Here is a 24,732-nt window from a genome sequence, read left to right on the forward strand (position 1 = left end):
TGCTGATAACACCAAGGCCACGGGTTTGGATCCCCATATACAGATGGCCGGTTCGCTCACTTGGGAGAGCGTGGTGCTGACAACACCAAGTCAAGGGTTAAGTTCCTCTTACCAGTCATCTATTGAAAAAATATATATATATATATTTGTTATAGGAAACCTCATTTGTTAAAATGTTCCCTGTGGAGCAGAAAAAGCACTTGATAAAATTTAACACACAGTCATGAAAAAAATTCTCAACAAACTAGGAATAGAAAAGAACTTCCTCGGGGTGGCTGGGTAGCTCACTTGGTTAGAGCATGGTGCTGGTAACATCATTCCATGGTGTTAAGGTCAAGGAACCCTGTACTGGCCAGCTACCAAAAAAAAAAAAAAAACAACAAAAAACTTCCTCAACCTGACAAAGGTCATCTATAAAAAATGAACAGCCTGTAGCCATCATCATATTTAATGGTCAAAGTCTCAACACTTTCCTCCTAAGATCAGGAACAAGGCAAGGATCTCTGCTTTTACCACTTTTATTCGACAGTGTACTAGAGGTACTTACTGATCAGTGTGACAAGGTGAGAAGAAGAAAAAAGAAAACAAAGATTGGAAAGGAAGAAAATTGTCTGTACTCACAGATGACATGATTGTCTATACAGAAGATGCCAAGGGATCTACACAAACAAGAATTAGCAAGCAAAAAACAAAGCGAATTAGTGAGTGAATTTATCAAGGTCACAAGATACAAAGTCAATATACAAAAATCAATTGTATATTGCACAGAGAACACAACATCCCTTCTGTGATATTCTGGCCAAAAGCATGTAACCTATATTTAATCACAGGAAAACATCAGACATTTTGTACAGTGAGGGATATCTGTCCCACTGACCTCTGCTCTTCAGAAACATCAATGGCACAAAACACAAAGAAAGTCATAGGAACTGTTCCCAATGAAGCAAAACCGAGGAGATGTGACAAATCAGTGCAATGCATGATTCTGAATTTTCTTTTGCTATAAAGAACACTATTGGTACAATGAAGGAAATCTGAATAAGGTCTGAGATCAGATGATATAATATTATATTAATGGTAATTTCCTAAGTTTGATAATTATACTAAGGTCAAGTAAGAAAATGTTTGTTTTTATTATTTATTTATTTGTTTGTTTATTTATTTGGGGGGGGCAGCTGGCGGGTACAGAAATCAAACCGTGCATCTTGGTGTTATTAGCACCACATGGTAACCAACTGATCTAACCAGCCAGCCCCAAATGTTTGTTTTTAGAAAATACTCACTGGATGAGTTTTTGGTTTTTTTTGGTGGCTGGCCAATATGGGGATCTGAACCCATGACCTTGGTGGTATAAGGCTGTACTCTAACCAACAGAGTTAACTGGTGAGCCTCGAAAATACTCACAGGAGTATGCAGAGATAAAGGGGAAACATGTATACAATATTTATTCTCAGTTCAGAAAAAAATATGTACATATGTGTCCACTTTGGGGAATCTGAATGAAGAATATGTGGAAATTCTTTGTACTACTCTTGCAACTTTTCTGTAGGTCTGAAATAAATAGTCATTGAAAAGTTAGTTTTATAATTTATATGGAAATAAACACAAAGGATTAAGAATAGCCAAGAGAATCCTAAAGAAGACTAATGTTGGAAATATAACACAACCTGGTTTCAATATTTACTTTTACTATTAAGACAGAGTGGTAATGGCATAAAGACAAACACACACATCAATGGAACAGAAGAGAGTACAGGAATAAACTCACACATATACAGTCTATTAATTTTCAACAAAAGAGCCAAAACAATGCAGTGCAAAAAGGGAAGTCTCTTTTTTCTTTAAAAAAGATGATTGGTAAGGGGATCTTAACCCTTGACTTGGTGTTGTCAGCACCACGCTCTCCTAAGTGAGCCAACTGGCCAGCCCTATATAGGGATCTGAACCCGTGGCCTTGGGGTTATCAGCACTATACTCTCCCAAGTGAGCCATGGGCTGGCCCGGAAGTCTCTTTTAAAAAAGGTATTTTCAACAAACATATAAAAAAAATATAGAAAAAAAAATGAACCTTGTCCCCTGCCTCACACAATACACAAAAATTCATTTGAGATGGAACAGAGATCTAAATGTAAAAGCCAGGGGATGGCCCGTGGCTTACATGGGAGAGCGTGCTGCTAACAACACCAAGTCAAGGGTTAAGATCCCCTTACCAGTCATCTTTTGGGAAAAAAAAAAAAAAAAGGAAAAGCCAAAAATACAGTACTTCTAGGTAAAAACATAAGAGACAGCGGTAAGCAGGAGAATGGCCCCTCAAAGATGTTCACATCCAAACAGTTTTTTTAAAATGAAAAAAACAAAAAAATAAAAATAGAAAAAAATTTTAAAAAGATGTCCACATCCTAATCTCTGGACCCATAAATGTGGCAAAAGGGACTTTATAGATGTGATGAAGTTGAAGATCTTGAGATAGGGGAGATTATCCTGAATTATCAAGGTGGGCCCATTGTCATTACAAGAGTCTTTATGAGAAAGAAGGAGGCAAGAGAGAGTCAGAGAAGTGGCAATCGAATCAGATATTAGAGTAACAGGGGTGCTGGCTTTGATGATGGAAGGGGAGACAAGCCAAGAAATGCAGGTAGCCTCTAGAAGCTGGAATAGACAAGGAAAAGAATTCTCCCCCAGGACCTCCAGAAGGAAGCAACCCTGCTGACATCTTGATTTGAGTCCACTGAGAGTGATTTTAGACTTCTGACCTCCAGAACTGTAAGACAATAAATCTGTGTTGTTTTAAGCCACAAGAGAAACTCAGTCTCTTCCCTGTTGTGAAAAGTATATCACCCTGCATCTGCTCTTTGTCTCCTCTGCACACTGGGCAATCCTCCAGAGGGCAGCGGTCAGGTGTGACTCACTGGAGGCCCTGGGGGAAACAGTGACAGGGAAACATGGGGCAGAGGTCAGCACGGGGCCCATCTCTTGGCTCTGCTTACCTCGTAGTCTTGCTCACCAGTCCCTCCAGCCGAGCTGCCCACCAGCACCTCCACGAAGGCTGAGCCATCGTTCCCAATGTCCACGCTGTGTATCTGCTCCTCCTTCTCCAACTGTAGGCAGAAAGAAAGGCCACTGTCAGTGCCTGCTCTGCCCTGGGCTTGCTGTGGGAGCGCAGGATGACCCCCATCTCGGCTGCCATGTTCCCTGGAATGTCAACTCTGTGACAGTGGGGCCAGCGCTGAATGGTACCACTGTGTCCCCTGCACGTGGCACAGGGCATGGCATGGATCAGGAGCTCATGAAATATTAACTGAATGAATGATACATCCCCACACACACTTCCTTACCTGACCTCTTCCGACTCCACCAGATTGGTTTATAACATGTCGCCACGGAGCTCTCCTTGTTATAACTTAACAGAGTTATAACTATTCAAATCATCATGCAGACAAATGGCCCAAGTCACCCTCACCCACAATTGCACAGGACTCTATGGAAGCTTCCTAAGAGCAGGAGCTTTGTCCCATTTTGCTCACCACTGATTCCTGGGTTTGAATCGCAGTTCTACTGCACCCTAGCTGTATGGCCTTGCCAGCTAACCTCTTGATGCCTCAGTTTCCTCATCTGTAAAATGTGGGTGATCATTGTATCTAGGATCATGCACACAAATAACATGACCACAGGGCATGGTATATAGCAGGAGCTTAACCACTGTCAGTCAGGAAGCATTATTAGGTGATGCTCGATAATTATTTGTTGAAAGAAGTTAAGAGCAGTATGTAGGAGGGCTTTACCCAAAGGGTCTGCCATTCTTATCTGACAGGTGAAGGTACAGAAAGCTGTGCAGACATGGGAGGCAGTTAGGTACAGATGAGGCAAGTCTCCTGCCTTCTAGCTTGGGGCTCTTTTATTAGAACTCTAGAATGATGAGTTATTACAACCCTGAAGGGTCCCCAGTCCACCATCCTACACTGCTCTCCCCACCCTGGGACTATGGAGCACTATAGAGCTCCACTCTGCTCTATCACTTCCCAGTTAGGAGGTCACCAAGACATCACCTGCACAATGCCACAAACAGAAACATTCCTACATGGGAGCAATGAACTTGGGGTGAGGCAGGCCTGGGTTTAAATCCAATCCTGCCATTTCCAAGTTGTGCAACCCCGGGTGAGGTAACCAACATCTCTGAGCAGCAGTTTCCTCACGTGTGAAAGGGAGGGTGGCCACAATAACCCTCCTTCTGAGGGGAGCTGAGATGACACAGATTAATAACAACTACAACAACAATTGCAGCCATCTGAGTGCTCACGATGTGTCAGACTCGTGACAGCAATAGCTGTATCTACTCTCTTCATAACAGCTCTGCGAGGCAGCTGCTATAATTATCTCCACTTTACACATGAGCAAATGCAAGCAGGAAGCAGTTATGTAACTTCACAGCTGGCAAGAGGCAGAGCCAGACATACAGAGTGCTCCTCTACCTCACCACTGATCTGCTGGAGAAAGAGGCAGTGCTGAGGGAGTGGCCTTCCCACAGGCTGAAGCCAACTGGCTCCCTGCTGACTCCCCCTGCCTCCACTGCTGCTCCCAGTGCTGGCCTTGGGATGGCACGTGGTGCTGTCCAGGTAAACCAGAAGTCCCAGTCTGACTTCTTAGCTTCCTGCCATACTTGGTCGCTCTCCACGCCAGTCTCCCTTCTGCCCCAAGAACAAGCTGGCCCCTTCCCACCTCAGGGACTTTGCTCCTGTCATTCCTCTGGCCTGAACCACTCTTCCCACAAATCTTCCCATGGCTGGAGCCTTCCATCATTCAGATCTCTGCTCAGATGTCACCTCTTCAGCCCAGACAGAGTAGCCCCCTCACCTCCTCACCTCCTACCAGGTGCTACTCTCTATCCCCTACACCGGCTTTATTTTTGTTCATTACCACTGCTTGGTATTATATAGTTACCTTTTTTTGTTTGTATTTACCTAGCATCTGTCTCCCTGCCTAGACTGTGGGGGGAGACACATCTGTCTGTGTCTGAGTTGTTCCTGGCTGTGTCCCCAATGCCAAGAACAGTGCCTGCTCCTTTCCAGCTCTGCTTGTTTACTGCTGTGATCCTAGAGCAAATGGCTTCATTTCACCCCTTGTGCTTTGGTTTTCTAACCTGTAAAATGGGGATAGTAACAACTTCTACCTTGTAAAGCTGTTGTGAAGATTCAAATAAGTAATACAAAGTCTCTGCAACAGTGCCCAGCACAAAGCAAACGCTCCGTAAATGTCAGCTGCTAATTCTGGTACCACAGCAGGCCTTCAGTACATTCCTGATGGATGGACGGATGGACGAGAAGCCCCCACAACTGTTTGCTGAAGGAACAAATGCTGCCTGAGTACTAACTCTGGCTCTGCCTTCCCTTACTGAGTGGCTTTGTTGAGTCACTTCTCTGTTCCTTGCCTCAGTATCCGTATGTCGCAAAGGGATCGTCATGGCTAACATTTTCAGATTTGCACTGTGTGCCAGGTGCTCAGTGTATTAGTTTCCTACTGCTAGTGTAGCAAACCAGTGGCTACACAACATAAATTTATTATCTTACAGATCTGGAAGTCGGAAGTCTGAAAGTGGGTTTTACAGGGCTAAAGTCAAGGTGTCACAAAGGCTGTGTTCCTCCTGAAGGCTCTAGGGGAAAATCTCTTCCTTGCCTTTTCCAGCTTCTAGAGGTCACCTGCATCCCTCAGCTTGTAGCTCCTTCCTCCATCTTTAAAGCCAGCAATCGCATCGCTCCAACCTTGCTTCCATCTCACAGCTCTTTTTCTGACTCTGGTTCTCTTGTCTCCCTCTTTCCCTTATAAAGACCCTTGCAATTACATGCACACACCAGATAATCTAGGGTAATCTCCCCATCTCAAGATCACACCTGCAAAGTCCATTTGCCATTAAAATGACATACTCAAAGGTTCTGGGGACTAGGATGTGAACATCTTTTGGGGGCCACTGTTTGACCATACTTGACTAAGCTCTTCCTGGGCCGTGTACCACTGAATCCTCAAAACCACTTTAAGTAGAAGAGTCTGTTACTACTCCAGTTTTACTGGAGAAACTGAGGCAAGACAGGTTAAATCAACAGATTAAAATGTCACACAAGCTAATAACTAGCAGAGCAATTTGGACTCAGCTGCCTGACTGTAAAGCACTGTCCAACACCAACATTCCTTCTCTTCTACTCCCTGAGGTGAAAACTCAACATCTTTACCTCTACCACAACAGAAAATATAGAGCCTATATCTGGTAGGATATAGATATTTGTATTTTAAATGAATGATTCTTTTTCCTTTATTGGCAGCTGGCCGGTATGGGGATTAAACGAATGGTTCTTACTGCATATATAACTGCTTCTATTTTAAACCCATACATACGCATTCCCTGGTATTCTTGACAAATAAAAAAATTTCTGATAAAAATGTTCCACATCCATGAGTTCTGCATGTGCAGATTCAACCAACCATGGATAAAAAAATATTTAAAAGAAAAAAATAATACAACAATAAAAAATAATATAAATTTTAAAACATTACAGTATAACAACTATTTACACAGTATTTACACTGTATTAGTTACGATAAATAATCTAGAGATGATTCAAAGTATATGGTAGCTAGGCTGATCAGTTAGCTCAGTTGTTACAGTGAAGCATTATAACACCAAGGTCAGCTGATGTGGGGAGGGAGAAGAGGGAGGGGAAAAGAGGAATTGGTTAAGGGACATGAAAATCAACTACATATATATTGATAAATTAAAATTAAAAATAAATAAATAAATAAATAAAATTTTAAGAAAGCCAAGGCAAATCTGACAGGAAAAAAAAATAAAATAAAATAACAACAAGGTCAAGGGTTTGGATCCCCATACTGGCCAGCCTCAAAAAATAAAAATAAAAAAGGATGTACAATAGGTTATATATATGCAAATCTATGCCATTTTATATTAGGGACTTGAACATCTGAGGGGGTCCTGAACCAATCCCCTGTGGATACCAAAGGACAACTGTACATAGAAACAACCCAAATATCCATCAGCTGATGAATGAATAAACATTGTATGGTATATTAATAGAATATTAATCAGCCATAAGGAGAAATGAAGTACTGATACACACTATAACATGGGTGAACCTCAAAAATATTATGCTAAGTAAGAGAAGCCAGTCACAAAAGACTACATATACTTTTATATAATATGTCCAGAATAAGCAAATCCATAGGGAAAGAAAGTAGATCAGTGGTTGCCATGAGCACCTGGGGAGCCGGAATAGGCAGTGACTGCTTAATGGTTATGGGCTTTCTTTCTGGGGGGATGAAAATGTTTTGAATTACAGTGGTGACAGTTGCACAGCATTGTCAATATACTAAAAACCACTGAATTATATACTTTAAATGAGTAGAATGGTGAGTTTTATGTTATGTGAATTTTACCTCAAAAATATAAGTGAATGCTCAGTAAGCGACAGCTGTTAGGATAAGAGCTTAAGCACAAGACAACTGTCATCTGTGGACCAGGTTTATGTACGTGCACCCTTCCTAGGAAGATACAATTCATGATAGTAAAACAAATGGGACAAAGAAGGGCAAAGTTCCTGAGAGACATCTTGTTTAAAAAACTGTTCCAGAGGTGCTTCCCTCCGGCAAGGCCCGGTGGGCCCCGGACTCCGATGGCTGCTCGGACGCCGACTCGGAGGTGGGTCCAGGGATCCCGACTCCGACTGCGGAGGTGAGCAGGAGCCAAAGCGAGGAAAGGGGAGATTGGGGGGCGTCTGCAGCCAAGGGTATCTACTGTTTAATCTCCATGAGACAATTTACTGATTGCAACAGGCTTTTAAATTAGCTTTTTGTGGGTCAGACTTCCAGTCAAGATGGCGGAATAGACGATCCCTAGCGTCACTCTCTCCCACAAATCAATCTATTTAAACTATAAAAATATAACATCAGGTGCATACAGAATGGGGAGACGTCCAGTGGGGGAGGCAGAAGCTCGCGGAGACCACATGCCCTGCGGGGCCGCAGTTGCACGATCCGGCAGATAGGCTTCACCGCCGCCACCCGGTTCCATTCCCAGCCCAACCCAGTGTGCACAGAGTGGGGAGACATCCAGCAGGGGAGGGGGAGGTGGAGGCTCCGCAGAAACCACACACCCTGTGGGGCCGCGACTGCGTGATCCAGCAGGTAGGCTTCACCGCAGGCACCCGGCTCGATTCCCAGCCCCGCCAAGTGCACTCAGAGAAGGAAGACGTCCGACAGGGGAGGCGGGAACTCCATGGGGACCACACTGCTGTCCCGCAATCCAGCAGCCCGGCCCAATGCGTAAGGAGCATAGAGACGTCCAGCAGGGGAGATAGAAGCTCACACCCTGTGGGGGGGCCGCCGCCACACGATCCAGCAGCACGTAGGCTTCACCGCCGCCACCTGGCTCAATCCCAAGCCCGGCCTAGCGTGCACGTAGCAGGGAGACATCCAGCAGGGGAAGGGGAAGCTCCCCAGAGACAACACGCTCTGTGGTGCCTCCACGCATCCCAGCAGCCCGGCCCAGAGTGCATGGAACAGGGAGAAGTCCAGCAAGGGAGGTGGAAGCTCAGCAGAGACCACACACCCTGCGTACCTACCGCCCCATGATCCAGCAGCCTGGCCAAGTCCAAGCTGACCAGAGAGGTGGCAACCCGGAGAGGCCCAAGACCCGAGGCAACCACACATGCAAGGCACTAGTGGCCAACTGAGCAGTCACTGAGGTAGCCATACCAAATTGGCAACCACAGCAACATCTTAGTCAGTCAATAGTGTCAAACCTGTGGACTTTGAAACCCTTTGCCACAATGAATAAACATCAAAGAAAAGATACCAGAAATACGAAAAATCAAGAAAGTACACCACCAAAGGAAAATAACTCTCAAGCTCTAGATCCTATAGAACAAGAAGCCCTTAAAATGACTGACAAGGAATTTCGACTGATAATTATAAGGAAACTGACTGAGATACAAGAAAACTCAGCTAGACATCATGATGAAATGAGGAAAAGTATACAGGACCTGAAAGAGGAAATGTACAAGGAAATCAATGTCCTGAAAAAAAATGTAGCAGAACTTGCCAAACTGAAGAAGTTATTCAGCGAAATAAAAAACATAACGGAGAGTTTAACCAGCAGGCTTGTGGAAGTTGAAGAGAGAACCTCTGAACTTGAAGATGGGCTGTTTGAAATAACACAAGCTGAGAAAAAAAAAAAAAAGAAAGAAAGAAAGAAAAAAGAATCAAAGGCATTGAAGAAAATCTGAGAGAGATATCAGACAACCTTAAGCACTCAAATATCCAAGTCATGGGTATTCCAGAAGGGGAGGAAAAAGGAGATTGCATTGAAAACATATTCAACAAAATAGTGGCAGAAACCTTTCCAGGTATAGGAAGAGTCACAGATCTTCAGATCCAGGAAGCTCAACGATCTCCAAACATATTCAAACCAAAAAGGTCTTCTCCAAGACATGTTATAGTCAAATTGGCAAAATTCAAGGACAGAGAGAGAATCTTAAAAGCTGCAAGAGAGAAGTGTCAAATCACCTATAAGGGAGTCCCAATCAGGCTAACATCAGACTTTTCATCACAAACCCTAAAAGCCAGAAAGAAATGGGATGATGTATTCAAAATACTAAAAGACAGAGATTGCCAGCCAAGAATACTCTACCCTGCAAGGCTATCCTTCCGAAATGAAGGGCAAATAGTATATTTCTCAGACAAACAAAAACTGCAGGAGTTCACCACAACACGACCACCCTTACAAAAAATTCTCAAGGGAGTACTGCGTTTGGGTCCTAAAAAATAACTACCACTTCCATAAAAACCCAAGAAAAATCAAAACCCATTAGTATAATAAAAATGGCATTCATGAAGAGAAAACAAACAAACAAAAAGGCTATCTACAACCTAAGGAATCAACAAACACAGAAAACAAACAGTAAATCAGAAAGCAAGGAACAAAAGACACCAAAGACAACCAAACAACAATCAATAAAATGCTAGGAATAAATCAACACTTTTCAATAACAACTCTTAATGTAAAAGGCTTAAGTTCCCCAATCAAAAGACACAGACTGGCTGACTGGATTAAAAAGGAGGACACAACTATATGCTGCCTTCAAGAGACCCACCTCATCCATAAAGATTCACATAGACTAAGAGTGAAAGGATGGAAAAAGATTTACCATGCAAACAGAAAAGGAAAACGAGCTGGAGTAGCTATTCTTATATCTGATAAAATAGACTTTAAACTAAAAACCATAAAAAGAGACAATGAGGGACACTACATAATGATAAAAGGATTGATCCATCAAGAACACATAACAATCATAAATATATACACACCCAATGTTGGAGCAGCCAGATTTATAAAACAAACTCTATTAGACCTAAAGAAGGAAATAGACACTTAATACCATAATAGCAGGGGACCTGAACACCCCACTGTCAATATTGGACAGATCATCTAGGCAAAGAATCAGCAGAGAAACACAAGATCTAAACAATACTCTAGACCAATTGACTTGGCAGATATCTGCAGAACATTGCATCCAACAACCTCAGAATATTCATTCTTCTCATCAACACATGGATCATTCTCCAGGATAGATCACAGATTAGGTCAAAATTCAAGTCTCAACAAACTCAAAAAAATTGGAATTATCCCACGCATTTTCTCAGACCACAATGGATTAAAACTAGAAATCAATAACAAACAAAATTCTGGAAACTATAGAAATACATGGAAATTAAACAGCATTCTACTTAATGACATATGGGTCCAAGAGGAAATCAAGCAGGAAATCAAAAAATTTATTGAAACTAATGAAAATAATGATACATCATACCAAAACCTGTGGGATACTGCAAAAGCAGTATTAAGGGGGAAATTTATTGCATTAAATGCTCACTTCAGAAGAATGGAAAGATGGCAAGTGAACAACCTAACACTTCACCTTAAAGAACTAGAAAATCAAGAACAATCCAATCCTAAAGTTAGCAGATGGAAAGAAATCATTAAGATCAGAGCAGAACTGAATGAAATTGAAAACCCAAAAAACAATACAAAAGATCAATGAATCAAAAAGTTGGTTTTTTGAAAAGATAAATAAAATTGACAAACCATTAGCATGGCTAACAAAAAAGAGAAGAGAGAAGATTCAAATAACAAAAATTAGAAATGAAAAAGGTGATATTAGAACTGATTCATCTGAAATACAAGGAATCATTCGAGACTACTATAAACAACTATACGCCAACAAGTTTGAAAATCTGGAGGAAATGGGTAAATTTCTGGACACACACAAGCTCCCAAAACTGAGCCATGAAGATGTAGAAAATCTGAACAGACCAAAAACAATAAAGGAGATTGAAGCTGTTATCAGAAAGCTCCCAACAAAGAAAAGCCCAGGACCAGATGGATTCACAGCAGAATTTTACCAAACATTCAAAGAGGAATTGACACCGATTCTTTACAAACTATTCCAAAAGACTGAAACAGACGCAAATCTCCCAAACCCAATCTATGAAGCAAACGTCATCCTGATACCAAAACCAGGTAAAGATACAACCAAAAACGAAAACTAAAGGCCGATATCCTTGATGAATACAGATGCAAAAATCCTCACTAAAATACGAGCAAACAGAATACAGCAACACATACGTAAAATTATTCACCACGATGAAGTGGGATTCATCCCAGGGATGCAAGGTTGGTTCAACATACACAAATCAATAAATGTGATACACCATATTAATAAAATCAAACACAAGAACCATATGATCATCTCTATAGATGCTGAAAAAGCATTTGATAAAATTCAACATTCATTCATGACAAAGACCCTCTATAAGTTAGCTATAGATGGAAAGTATCTCAACATCATTAAAGCCATATATGATAAACCCACTGCCAATATCATCCTGAATGGGGAAAAGCTGAAAGCTTTTCCTTTTAGAACAGGAACTAGGCAAGGATGCCCACTCTCACCACTCCTATTCAACATAGTGTTGGAAGTACTAGCCAGAGCAATCAGAGAAGAGAAGGAAATAAAGGGCATCCAGATTGGAAAAGATGAAGTCAAACTGTCCCTGTTTGCAGATGACATGATCCTATATATCGAACAGCCTAAAGCCTCTACAAAAAAACTCTTGGAGGTGATAAATGATTTCAGCACAGTAGCAGGATACAAAATCAACACACAAAAATCAGTAGCATTTCTTTTCTCCAATAGTGAACATGGAGAAAGAGAAATCAAGAAAGCCTGCCCATTTACAATAGCCACCAAAAAAATAAAATACTTAAGAATTGAGTTAACCAAGGATGTGGAAAATCCCTATAATGAGAACTACAAACCACTACTGAGAGAAATTAGAGAGGATACAAGAAGATGGAAACATATCCCATGTTGTTGGACTGGAAGAATCAACACAGTGAAAATGTCAATACTACCCAAAGTGATATACAAATTCAATGCAATCCCCATCACAATTCCAATGACATTTTTCTCAGAAATGGAAAGAACTATCCAGACATTTATATGGAATAACAAAAGACCACGCATAGCCAAAGCAACGCTGAGCAAAAAAAATAAAGCTGGAGGCATAACACTCCCTGACTTTTAACTATACTACAAAGCTATAATAACCAAAACAGTATGGTATTGGCATAAAAACAGACACACTGATCAATGGAATAGAATAAAGAATCCAGAAATCAACCCACACACCTACAGCCGTCTGATCTTTGACAAAGGCACCAAGCCTATACACTGGGGAAGAGACTGCCTCTTTAGGAAATGGTGCTGGGAGAACTGGATAGCAATATGCAGGAGAATGAAAGTAGACCCATACCTTTCACCATACACTAAAGTCAACTCAAAATGGATTAAAGAATTAAATATACACCCGAAACAATAAAACTTCTTAAAGAAAACATAGGAGAGACACTTCAGGAAGTAGGACTGGACACAGACTTCATGAATACGACCCCAAAAGCACGGGGAACCAAAGGAAAAATAAACAAATGGGATTATATCAAACTAAAGAGCTTCTGCACAACAAAAGAAACAATTAACAGAGTTAAAAGACAACCAACAGAGTGGGAGAAAATATTTGCAAAATATACATCTGACAAAGGATTAATATCCAGAATATACAAGGAACTCAAACAACTTTACAAGAAAAAAACAAGTAACCCAATTTAAAAATGGGCCAAAGAGCTAAGTAGGCATTTCTCTAAGGAAGATATACAAATGGCCAACAGACATATGAAAAAATGCTCAACATCACTCAGCATTCGGGAAATGCGAATCAAAACTACACTGAGATACCATCTAACCCCAGTTAGGATGGCTAATATCCAAAAGACTCTGAACGATAAATGCTGGCGAGGTTGTAGAGAAAAAGGAACTCTCATACATTGTTGGTGGGACTGCAAAATGGTGCAGCCTCTATGGAAAATGGTATGGAGGTTCCTCAAACAATTGCAGATAGATCTGCCATATGACCCAACTATCCCACTGCTGGGAATATACCCAGAGGAATGGAAATCATCAAGTTGAAGGTATACCTGTTCCCCAATGTTCACTGCAGCACTCTTTACAATAGCGAAGAGTTGGAACCAGCCCAAATGTCCATCATCTGATGAGTGGATACAGAAAATGTGGTATATCTACACAATGGAATACTACTCAGCTATAAAAAAGAATGAAATACTGCCATTTGCAACAACATGGCTAGACCTTGAGAGAATTATATTAAGTGAAACAAGTCAGGCACAGAAAGAGAAATACCACATGTTCTCACTTATTGGTGGGAGACAAAAATAAATAAATAAATTCACACACACACAAAAGAAAAAAACACCGGGGGGGAGAAGAAGACATAACAATTACAATTCCTTGAAGTTGACATGACAAGCATACAGAAAGGACATTGTTGGGTGGGAGGGAGGTTTCGGTAATGGACCACAATAATCAACCACACTGTATATCGACAAAATAAAATTTTTTAAAAATAAATTAATTAAAAATAAAAAAATAAAAAACTGTTCCACATCCATGAAATGCAATGTTATGCATAATTTAAAAGAATAAGATAGAACTTTATGCAGTGACTGTGGATCTCCGAGACACACCATTATTTGGGGGGAAATTTTAAAAAAGGAAGGAAAACGGTGTATATACTATGTATTTTTTAAAATGGGGTAGAGGGGGTAGATACATATGCTTGTATGTGTACAGAATGACCCAGAAAGTCCACCCAAAAAACTGCTAACAGTGGTTGCCTCAGGACAGAAAAGCAGGAGAGCGAGCAGGGAGGGATGCAAGGGGAAAGGGAGATTTAAGACCCTTCTGGGCCTTTTGAATTTTGCACTATATGCACATAATGCCCATTTGAAAGGAAAAATTAATAAAACCGCAATGGTTATCTCCAGGGCTGACCAATTGCTCAGTTGGTTAGAGTACCATGTTGTAATACCAAGGTCAAGGGTTTGGATCCTCATACCGCCAGCCACCAAAAAAAATGTCTTCACACAGTGGAATACTGTACAGAAATGAGAATGAACCATCTATAGCAACATCTAACAACATGGATGTAACTAAGAAACATAATGTTGAGCAAGAGAAGCCAAACACAAAAGAGTATATGCTGCATATTCCATTTATATAAAATTCAAAACCAGGCAAAGCTAATCTATGCTGTTAAAAATCAGGACGGTGGTTACCCTTGTGAGGGGCAGCGGCAGGAAGGAACATGAGGGGGCTTCTGAGGGCTGGGCAGTTTCTGCACTGATGTGGGTGTGGAGTGCATAGGGCTGCAGTTTATGAGGATTCACTGAGCTATACACTTACACAGGCAGTTTGCTGTACATACGTTACACATAAAAAAAAAAAAAAAAAAAAACAGTAAAAAGATAAAAATACCACAGTGGCAAACTGAGTAATTAGAAGATCACTGAAAAACAAAAACGAGGGGCTGGCCCCGTGGCTCGCTCGGGAGAGTGCGGCGCTGGGAGCGCAGAGGCGATCCTATATAGGGATGGCCAGTGTGCTCACTGGCTCAGCGTGGTGCGGACCACACTGTGCCAAGGGTTGTGATCCCCTTACCAGTCAAAAAAACCAAAAAAACAAAGGGCTGGCGGGTTAGCTCAGCTGGTTGGAGCACTGTGTTATAACATCAAGATCAAGGGTTCAGATCCCTGCACAGGCCAGCTGCAAACAAAACAAAACAAACAAAAAAACACAAACAACAGCCACTTTGCTCTTGAACATTTCTTCTAAAGAATGCACCTCCAGTGATGCACAGGAGTTATATCTGGACTGCGTCCCAGCCAACCCCTCCAGCCCAAGAGGGGTTAGCCAAGAGGGTGGAATTCCCTGCCTGGGAGCAGGCTATGGTTGGTGACAGAGCCTCCTGTGGCCACTGCAAACAAAAAAAGTGTGTGGGGCTCTCACAAGCAGAGAGCTGAACTCTGTGTGGTAATATCCAGATGTTGCATAATAGTATTTGGAGAAGAAAATATAGAGTAGCAGAAATGCCCACAGATGAGCCTAATGTCTTAGTGTCCCCAAATTTCTGCCTTATCCATTACTTCAAAAGAACCAAAATTAGCATTCAGTAAATTCAGAGTTCTCCCACAGATTGGCAACTGCCAGATGCAATCAGACTCTCCAAAGGGCCTCTGATGTGGAGTAAGTTAACAATGGCTGCAATGCTGCTCTCTCTGCTTCTGTGGTTGGCCCCTGTAGTTTATTCTCAACTTGGATCCAGAAGGATCCTATGAAGACCTAAGTTGGACCCTGTCCTTCTGTACTCAGAGCTCTCTGGTGGCTCCCGTCTCACCCAGAGTAAAAGCTTAAGTCCTTACAATGGCTTTCCAGGCCTTAAGTGTTTTGGGAGGCTTCCACTCCCCCCGCCACTTGGCTCATTCCCCACCTCTCTCCCACTGGCTAACTCTACCCCAGCCACACTGACCTCCCTGCTATTCCTCCAACATGCCAGGCACAAGCCCGCCTCCGAGTCTTTGTCTCTTCCCAGATATATGCGTAGCTCTCTTTGCTCAAAAGTCACCTACCCCCCATTTAAATAAAAACTTCTTGCTACTGTCTCCCCCCAGCTGAGGCACTCTCAATCTCCTTAATTGTTTAATTTCCTCCACGGCACATCATGCGACATATGTTTTACTTACTGATTTGTCTGTCAGTCTTTCTCAACTAACACAAAGCCTCCACAGGTCTAAATATTTTTTGTCTTGTGTTGTCTGCTGCCATATAGGCCCAGTACCTAAAACAGTACTTTGCCTATAGGAGGTGCTCAATAAATATGAGAGTACTTCAAAAAGTTTGTGGAAAAATAGAATTAAAATATGAGAGAATGGTGCTGGTAACACCAAGGTCAAGGGCTCAGATCTCCCTACCAGCCAGCTGCCAAAAAAAAAAAAAAAGATAATATGAATCTTTCCAGGAACTTTTTGAAGTACCCTCATATTTGTTGAATGAATGAATGAACAAATGAATCCAACTACTCTAAAGTCATAAGTCCTGACCCTGTGCTGACAACTTCCATACCTCTGTCTCCAGCTCCACATCTGATCCTCAACTGCCTCCTGGATGCCACTCCTTGGATGTCCCAAAGATATCAAACCTGGATATACCAACCAAATGCATCACCCTCCCAAGCTGCTCCCTCTCTGGTTTCCCATTTTGGTGACAGCTGCAATAATCCCACAGTCTCTCCCAGGCTAAAGAATCCTGTGCCTTGCCCCTCTGGCTAATTCACTCCCAATGTCCTGTCTCTTCTACTCCATTCTCTCTGCTCCCATTGCAAATGGGGTAATAGAACCAAATATGATTTCCCTGGGGTCACCTGATCATAAGAGAACCTAGCAGAATCATCACCCAGGAATAAAAACACGAGTCCCTCCCTTTACAAACACCTCCATGTTGACAGAGCACTTTTGCAGACATTATGTCATCAAATTTTCACAACCACCCTGGGCTTAGATGTCATTATTCCCAATGGACAGATGAGAAAACAGGTTCAGAGAAATGAAACAATTCGCCTGAGGTCAAAGAGTGAGTAAGAAGGCGATCTGGGGACTTGAAACCAGATCCCAAGACTAAATAGTCAGCAACCTGTATCTCCTACAGTTTAAAAGACTGACTCTCAAGCAAATTCCATAACTTCTCTGGGCCTCAGTTTCCTCATGCGTAAAATGGGGATAATAACAGACCCCAGGTCATGGAATTTATATGAGGATTCAATGAGCTAATCCATGTGAGGTGTGTAAAATGGGGACCGGCAGCTTCTAACATTGACTAATGTTAGCTGTCATTATTATTATTATGTTAAGGATTTAGAAGATGCTTAAACTACTAAAATCAGTCAGAAAAATTTGGGGGTCTGTGTATTTTTTCTGGAAAGAGAATCCTCGGCTACTCTCTAATTCTCAAAAGGCTCTGTGACTCAAAACTCTTTCAGAATCACTGAGCAAGAGAAAAACCAAGAATATGTTTGGTGTCACACACGATCATGTAAGCATTGCCCCCCGCAACAGCCCGCCCCAAACATCTCTACATTCAGAACCAAGGAAGTGGACAAAATCAAAGCCAGTGTGTGAACACTGTGTGGTTAATGACAATGTGGTTAAGAGCACTAACACTCAGTTGTGGGCTCAAGTCTTAGCACTGTCATTTATTAGTGGTGACAACCAACCCTATATCATACTACTCTTGTGAAGATCAAGATCATGCAGGTTAAACACCCAAGAAATCACTTACAGAAGGGCAGATGCTTAAAATACATTTAGGTCTCTTCTCCCACCAGTTTCTTTTTTAAAAAAATTTTTGGTGGCTGGTCCCATCAGTTTCTTATCCCTGACAGAAACAGTCTGTTTGGAACTCTATAGCCATCTCAGATCAAACCACCCTTTCCTGTTTGCCTCCCCCCAAATTCACATGGGTGTGGTGTGGATTCAGTGAAAGGATGTACAAAAAACACTCGGAAAGAACCCAGCCAGTATCCCAGAAATGGGAGCTTAGACTGTACACTTCATTTCCCCTCCCTATACTTCAATTTCCCCCTTCGTAAAATGCAGTTGATTTTCTTTGATGATCTCCCTGGATACCTTCCAGCCTTGAGCCCTGACTTTAGGAGGCAGAATACACAGTGATGATTCATTCCGTTACAGCTGAGGAAACTAAGGAGCAGAAAGTAGAAGCAACCTACCTAGGGCCACACACTGATTTCTATGGTCATCCCTGGGTCTAGTCCTTACGTCTCCTTTCTCCTCTGCTGAGGGACACAGGGATTGTGCTGCCAATTTCCCAGGTGAGAGAAATCTGAGGCCAGAAAGGAAAGGGACTCAACCCACTGCCAATTGGCTCACAGCAGAATCTGGACCCTGGGCCTACAGACTCCTAGTAGGAAGGAGATAGGGGGTGAGTAGAATCACCTGTAGGACCACAGAGATGGTTTTCTCCCCTGCCTTGGCTGCCCGCCATTTCCGGTATGTGTCTGCCTTGAGAAGATTTTCCGCACAGTGGGTCTGGAGACAAGAGTGAGAAAGGAAAGTTAGGGCACAGAGATGAGAGGTAGGTCCCCAACTATCATTAATCCCTTGAGTCCTCCCAAGCCCTCTGCGACCCCCCCATACTTAAGTCCCCCCAGTTAATCAACCCCCTGCCCCAGCCTTGAGATTCCCTCACATTTCTCCTAGAATTTCACTTATGGGCTCTCCAAGGAAGCTCCCATAAACGTCCTTTTCTCTCCGGCAGTTTCATAGACGCCAAGAAGTTCCCTAATTCTACATGTCTCCTAGAATTCACATTTACCCTCTTGGAAATCCTCCCATAACCCTCCTTAGATTTGCACGAAGTTCCCTTCTACACCCCAAGGGCTCTTATAGAGCCCCCCTGATTAATTCCCTATGTCTTCTAACCTCCCTACGCCAGTTCCTCACCGAGTCCTGGCTGCTGCAGGACACTACATGGCGGAGGCGGATCTCTGGCATGTCAACGTCGTGGGCCTCGCCTGGCCTAAAGGATTAAGAATGGTCCGGGTTTCGGGGGCGACGTGCGGCGGGGGCGGGGGGGGGCGGGGGGGGGGGGTCGGGCGGACTTAAGTGCGCAGGCGCGCGCGGCTCGGGCCTTTCAAACCACGGCGCGCCGGAGCTCGCGTTGACACTGCGCAAGCTCGGTCGTGCCTCTCCAGAGACAGGCGCTGAGTTACCTAGCAACAAACTTTTCCTCTGGTCCCGCCTCTCTCTGACCCCACCACTCTTTAGCCCCTCCTCCTGGTTACTAACGTCACCCGCTTTCGGGAGCCTAGCAACAAGAGCGGCCTTCGGGATTGGTGCTTAGAAGAAATTTGCCATTCTCATTGGACAACGCAGTCACCGCCTAAACTGAAGCCTAGAAAACAGGACAGCAAATCTAAGTGGATTTTCGCATAGAATCTGGAGCCTACCGCAACAGGATCCCCTCCGCCGGCTCCTGCGACTACACTCTTCCCCTCCCCCCCGCCACACGCGCACGAAAAAAATCTGAAATCTCAGCCTTACGCCTGAGGCCAAGAGAGAGTGGATCAAGGTACTAAAAACAAAGCATGTGCGCAAACCATACACACACGCACACACAGCCTAGAGTGCTTACACAAATGCCTCCGTTTGCCAGTATGTGACCTGTGGGCCTCTGTCTCCTACTACGCCCGCCTCTGGTCGCTAACAGGCACCCCTCTGTTTGGTACCCTCGAGGCCCAGACGTACAGCCTTGGGCGGGTCGGAGCTGGAGACAGTGCAAATACAGAAGAAGAAATGTGAGCCAAGCAAACGAAGGAGCTGGGAAGGGAGACAAGGCACTCGGTCCCCGCAGGATGAGCCTGGACATGCTGGGCTCTCCCAGGTAGGGCCCCACCCACTCTGGGCGCCTTCTTGGGAAGAGAGAGGAGAAGGGATCCCAATCCTTGAAGCCTCTCTACGCCCACAGGGAATCAGGTGGCCCGACTCCGACCTCTGAGAAAAAAAAAAAAAAAAAAAGGGCGGTGGGAAGGTGAGAAAACAGGGAAGTGACCTTTTGGGTCCTGATGGAAGAGGGTGCTGGAAGCCCAGACATCTGAGGTCCCCATGGAGGAGGGGACTGGCACAAGATACCCAGATCCCTTTGGATCCTGGTTCCACCTCCCCAAGCCGGGGCTGAAGGTTCTGACCTCAGCTGTTTCTCACCGCAGGATGAAGGTGGGACCAGACCCGCCCATCCTAGCCTTCCTATAAGGGCTGGGAACTCACGACTGCGGGTTCACACACCATGAGGCCCTCCACAAGACCAGGGACCTTTCTGCTGGCCTTCGTGCTGCTCTGCACCCTCCTGAGTCTCGGTAAGTGACAAGGGATCTGGACTCCTTCCTGGGATCTCGGGAAAGAGAGGGCTGTGAGAGAGCATTCAGCAAGGTCCTCAAGGGAAAAAGGGGAGGAATCCTCATGAAGGAGGCAGAGGGTAAAGAAAAAGCCGGTCCCTAAGGGAAGACAAGCTCATGTGATTGGATCCTTGAGAGAGGGGGCTTTGGTGGGCTCTGAATGACAGGGTCCCAAATTAAGACATCTGAATTCTAGGAAGTCATGAGAGTATGACTAGAAAGGGAAATCTTAAAAAATAATAAATAAATAAATAGAGGGAAAGATTTCCTTTCTCCGTGGACTCAAAACAGTTCAGGTCCCAGCTCCCTCCTCCCTTAGACGCAAGAATCCAGGCAAGCCTCACTTTTCCAAGGGCACAGGTGTCTGGGCCCCTCGTTGCCTCCTCTCTCATAACCACGGAGTCCATCCCTCAGCTATTCTGGTCTTAACTCTCCCTCTTTGACCTGGGATGCACCCCAGCCTCAGGTACCCCTGCCTGAGCTCCTATTGTCTACAAGACCTATGTGGTACCTGCAAGGAGGACAGTCCCACATCCAAAATCCAGCTGGATCTGAAGTTTCAAAAAAGTCCATGGAAACCTTCGCCAGGACCCCTCCCCGCCCCTGAGCTTTCTCAGAGGACCCTGGCGTCCAAAGTCCGCAGCCTTGTAATTAGATAAACAGGCTTCGTGGTGGAGTCGCTTCCCGCCCCTGGAAGCAGCTTTAATGTCATCACTGCGGCTTCTTTGTCACACTATGGACAGTTCCCTGGACAGTGGTCAATGCTCCGCCCATGAAAAATCAGAGAGAGCCGGTCCCTACTCCCTCAAGACCTAAAACTCCGTCTCCCCTGCCCCATCTCCCTCCGGACTCGAAGTAATGGTCCGAAGACCACACCATCTCTGACTGCAGCCCCGCCCTCTACACTGCAGGGTGCCCGCTAATCTGTGAGGTGTGTAAGGACTCCGGGCCCACGTGCAGCGGAAAAATGAAGATTTGCGAGGACAGCAAGGACGCATGCGTGGTCCTCGTGGGGGAGTCCAGCTCAAGTAGGAGGGCGTGGCCTCAGGCCTTGGGGGCGGGGTCTACCTCGGGGTAGAAGATACCACCGCGCGAAGGGGGATCAACACGCTTCTCAAGCGGGGTGGAGCGTGGGAAGAAAACCAGAGGAGGGCAGGAAAAAGGGAAAGACTATCCCGAAACGGAGGGAAGAGACTTGAATGATGTGATAGAAACCACTGTCGTCGGGGATTCTGAAAATGAGACTGTCCAAAAGAGGAAGATGAGGAGGAGCGGGGTGAGGTAGACATTCTTAGGCAGGAGCGGGTGAGGAAAGGACAAGGGGGAACAGAGAAGTAGTGAGAGAGAAAGAATCTAACAGGCAAGAGGTAGAGTGGGGGTGGGGGAGAGAGGTTAGAGAAGGACGAGGCTGGGCTGGGGTGGGGGAATGTGAGAGGGAAGATAACCCCGGAGTGAGGAGCAAATCACCGTGAAGAGGAGCAGCGATGGGACGGGGGGAGGCCGATGAGGAAAACGGAAGGGAGAGGAGGGGCATGACTTCCATGACAGAGACCATCCCAGACCTGAGAAAGGATGGGGAGGAAGGGAGCAATGGACGAGACCACGCGGGGCGGGATGTTCATGCAAAGACGAAATTAGTCCTAGGAGGGGAGATGATGAGGCTGCGGAGGGGATGAAGGCTGTGACAGATGACAGGCAACTTTGAGTGCGGGGAGAAACCAACCCAACAGGAAGGGGCGTGAAAGGAAGAGGGCAACAGAAGATTGAGACTCCATCCTACCCACCCAGCAAGCGTTGGCGGGTGAGGGAAGGGCCTTAGAGGCATGAAGAGACTTCCCCAGGTAGATAGGAGGGAAACGGACCCTGGCGGAGGGGGAAGAGGAAGCTGGGGAAAAACCACCCCTCGGCGGGGTAAAGAGGGGAAACCTTTGAATTGGGTTGGAAGAGACCACCACATAGTGGGGAGGGGGAAGGCCGTAGAGACTGAAAGAGACCACCTCAGAGAAGACCTGGGGATAGCCAAGAGTGACAGCAAGAAACCTTCATGGGAGGTCTGCGGGGTGCCCATGGAAGAATCTGAGAATGGGATATGAGTGTTGCGGGCGCAGCATCCTGGGATTTATTGAAAGAGACTACGGGGCGGGGGTTGGGGGGACAAAGTCGTGAAGGCTGGAAGATACCACGTCACACAGGCATAGGGATGGCCACAGGAGGCCTGAGAAAGACCACGAAGGGCGATGGCCATGAGGCAGGGAGGGGTGGAAGGGCCCACTTCAGGCAGGCACTCGGGGTTGGCAACAGGGAGCTGCAAGCGACTACCAAAGGTCGACTAGAGGCTATGGCAAGGGGTAGGGAGGGCTACCTAATAAACCACTCCAGACCCTCCAACAGGTAGTTTAGGGGGTATGGTTTTAGGAGGTAGGAAAAGACCACCCCAGGAAGTCGCAGGGGAGTTAGAGTTAGGAGAACAAGAGGCAGCGGCTGAGGCCAGGGTGTGGTTGGCCAGCCTCGCTTGGGCCCTTCCCTGTTGTCCCCCATCCCGCAGAGGGCCAACAGTCGGTGAACACCTACAAGGCCTGTATGAAGTTCAGCGATTGCTACTCGGGTTTTGTATCCACTACCATGAGCCCCAACGACTACATGGTATCCAACGCGCACTGCTGTCAGAGCGACGGCTGCAACCGTGGCTCCGTGCCCCGTAAGTGCCAGCTCCGGCTGCCGCAAAAGCCTGGGGTGTGTGCTCTGGCTTGCTACTGACCTGCACTGTAACATCGACCAAGCACCTTGCTCGCTCTCAGCCTGTTTCCTTACCTGTAAAATGCAACGTCCATTAGCAACCTTGGTATTCCCTATGGTTGTTGGAAGGTTGGGGAAAGGGCTTAAACGTCCCTATTCGCCTTACACTTCAACCTCATTCTCAGCTCCTCAGAACAATCGTACTGAGAATGGCCTGATGTGCCCTGCCTGCATCGCACCTTTCCAGGAGACATGCCCAGGGACCAAGGCAGCCCGCTGTGTTGGCCAGGAAACCCATTGCATCTACTTCGCTGGCAATGTGCAGGCTGGTGAGGGAGGTCTGGATCTCTGGAGGAGAGGATGGGCCCCAGAATCAGAGGCCCAAACTTTTCGATTCCAGGGAAGGAGGGGGCTCCATAGAACTTGGTGGATGAGGTGGTGGTCAGAACTTCTGGGTCATGAAGAAGACAGGGTTGGGATCCCTGACTCTAGTCTAAAATCCTTCTCCCAGGTATTTTCAACACCAAATTTGCTACTCGGGGCTGTGCTACAGAGAGTGCCTGCTACACCAAGGCTGGGGCTGAGGTGCCCTCAGCCTCCTATCTCTACTTCCTCCGCCGAGCAGACTGTCTTCCAGCATCCCAGCCCCCTGGCAGGGCTGAGTGAATAACTGACGAATATGTGGCTTCATGTCTCCATTTGTACTCAGCTCCCCACATGCCTATAAATTAAACAAGTAAACAGAGCAAGCCTGAGTCCTTGTGATGTAATACATCCTGGAGAGGTGGGCTGAAGAGAGCAGGGGTCTCAATCCTCTTTTTGAAACCTCTCTTTTTAATGAAAAAAGGGAAAGCCCTGCCTTTTATTTATATTTATTTTTTTTTTTTTTTAAAGATGACCGGTAAGGGGATCTTAACTCTTGACTTGGTGTTGTCAGCACCATGCTCTCCCAAGTGAGCCACAGGCCAGCCCAGCCCTGCCTTTTAATAAGGGATTGTTCCTTGCCAGGTACCTGTGCTAAATGTTTTCCATGCTGTACCTCATTTCATGATCACAACTCTATGAAGTTGATATTATCACCACTGTATGGATGAACAAACTGAGACACAGATTGTGGGTGTCATTTGCCTTGGGCCAAAGAGAGAAGGTCAGAGCTCACATTTGGACCCAGGTCTGTCAGACTCCAGAGTCCACAACCACCTCTCCTGATTAACCTCTCCCTCTTTTTGCAGAGAGGGAGCTGTTTTTGTTTTGTTTGGCAGCTGGCTGGTATGGGGATCCAATTGATGTTTGCCTCAGTTTCACGTCTGCGAAATAAGGATACTAATTACAACCTCGTAGGGTTGTTATGAGTCAAATGAAACAAAACTAAAAAAGCACTTAGTGCAGTGCCTAGCACCTTTAAGACAATGTTGGTTCTAGAAACAATATGTCTGAGTAAATAGTAATTATCATAATAGCTGCCACTTACTGAATGGCCCATTAGTTGGCAGATGCTAAACATTGGCATCAGTTGGCATAGACTAGATTACACTACAGTAACAAACAAGTCCCTCA

General features: G+C 45.0%; 2 protein-coding genes across 2 annotated transcripts in view; one reads left to right on the plus strand and one right to left on the minus strand.

The window, feature by feature from the left end:
- The window catches only part of XRCC1 (X-ray repair cross complementing 1), a 28,493-nt gene extending 9,387 nt beyond the window's left edge, over window positions 1-19,106 (minus strand). The window contains exons 1-3 of the mRNA XM_063111173.1: window positions 18,989-19,106; window positions 18,482-18,574; window positions 2,988-3,098 (exon numbers count right to left, since the gene is read on the minus strand). Of these exons, the coding sequence (XP_062967243.1) occupies window positions 2,988-3,098; window positions 18,482-18,574; window positions 18,989-19,039 (255 nt within the window). The 5' untranslated portion in view covers window positions 19,040-19,106. The remainder of the gene's footprint in view (window positions 1-2,987; window positions 3,099-18,481; window positions 18,575-18,988) is intronic.
- A 1,224-nt stretch (window positions 19,107-20,330) lies between these two features.
- Window positions 20,331-23,841, plus strand: PINLYP (phospholipase A2 inhibitor and LY6/PLAUR domain containing). Its single transcript, XM_063109029.1, has 5 exons — window positions 20,331-20,400; window positions 21,351-21,467; window positions 22,985-23,137; window positions 23,361-23,504; window positions 23,687-23,841. The coding sequence occupies exons 1-5, from the start codon at window positions 20,331-20,333 to the stop codon at window positions 23,839-23,841; spliced, it is 639 nt and encodes a 212-aa protein (XP_062965099.1).
- Window positions 23,842-24,732: the final 891 nt, after the last annotated feature.

Source organism: Cynocephalus volans, chromosome 10 (genome assembly GCF_027409185.1).
Source record: "Cynocephalus volans isolate mCynVol1 chromosome 10, mCynVol1.pri, whole genome shotgun sequence".
Taxonomy (NCBI): domain Eukaryota; kingdom Metazoa; phylum Chordata; class Mammalia; order Dermoptera; family Cynocephalidae; genus Cynocephalus; species Cynocephalus volans.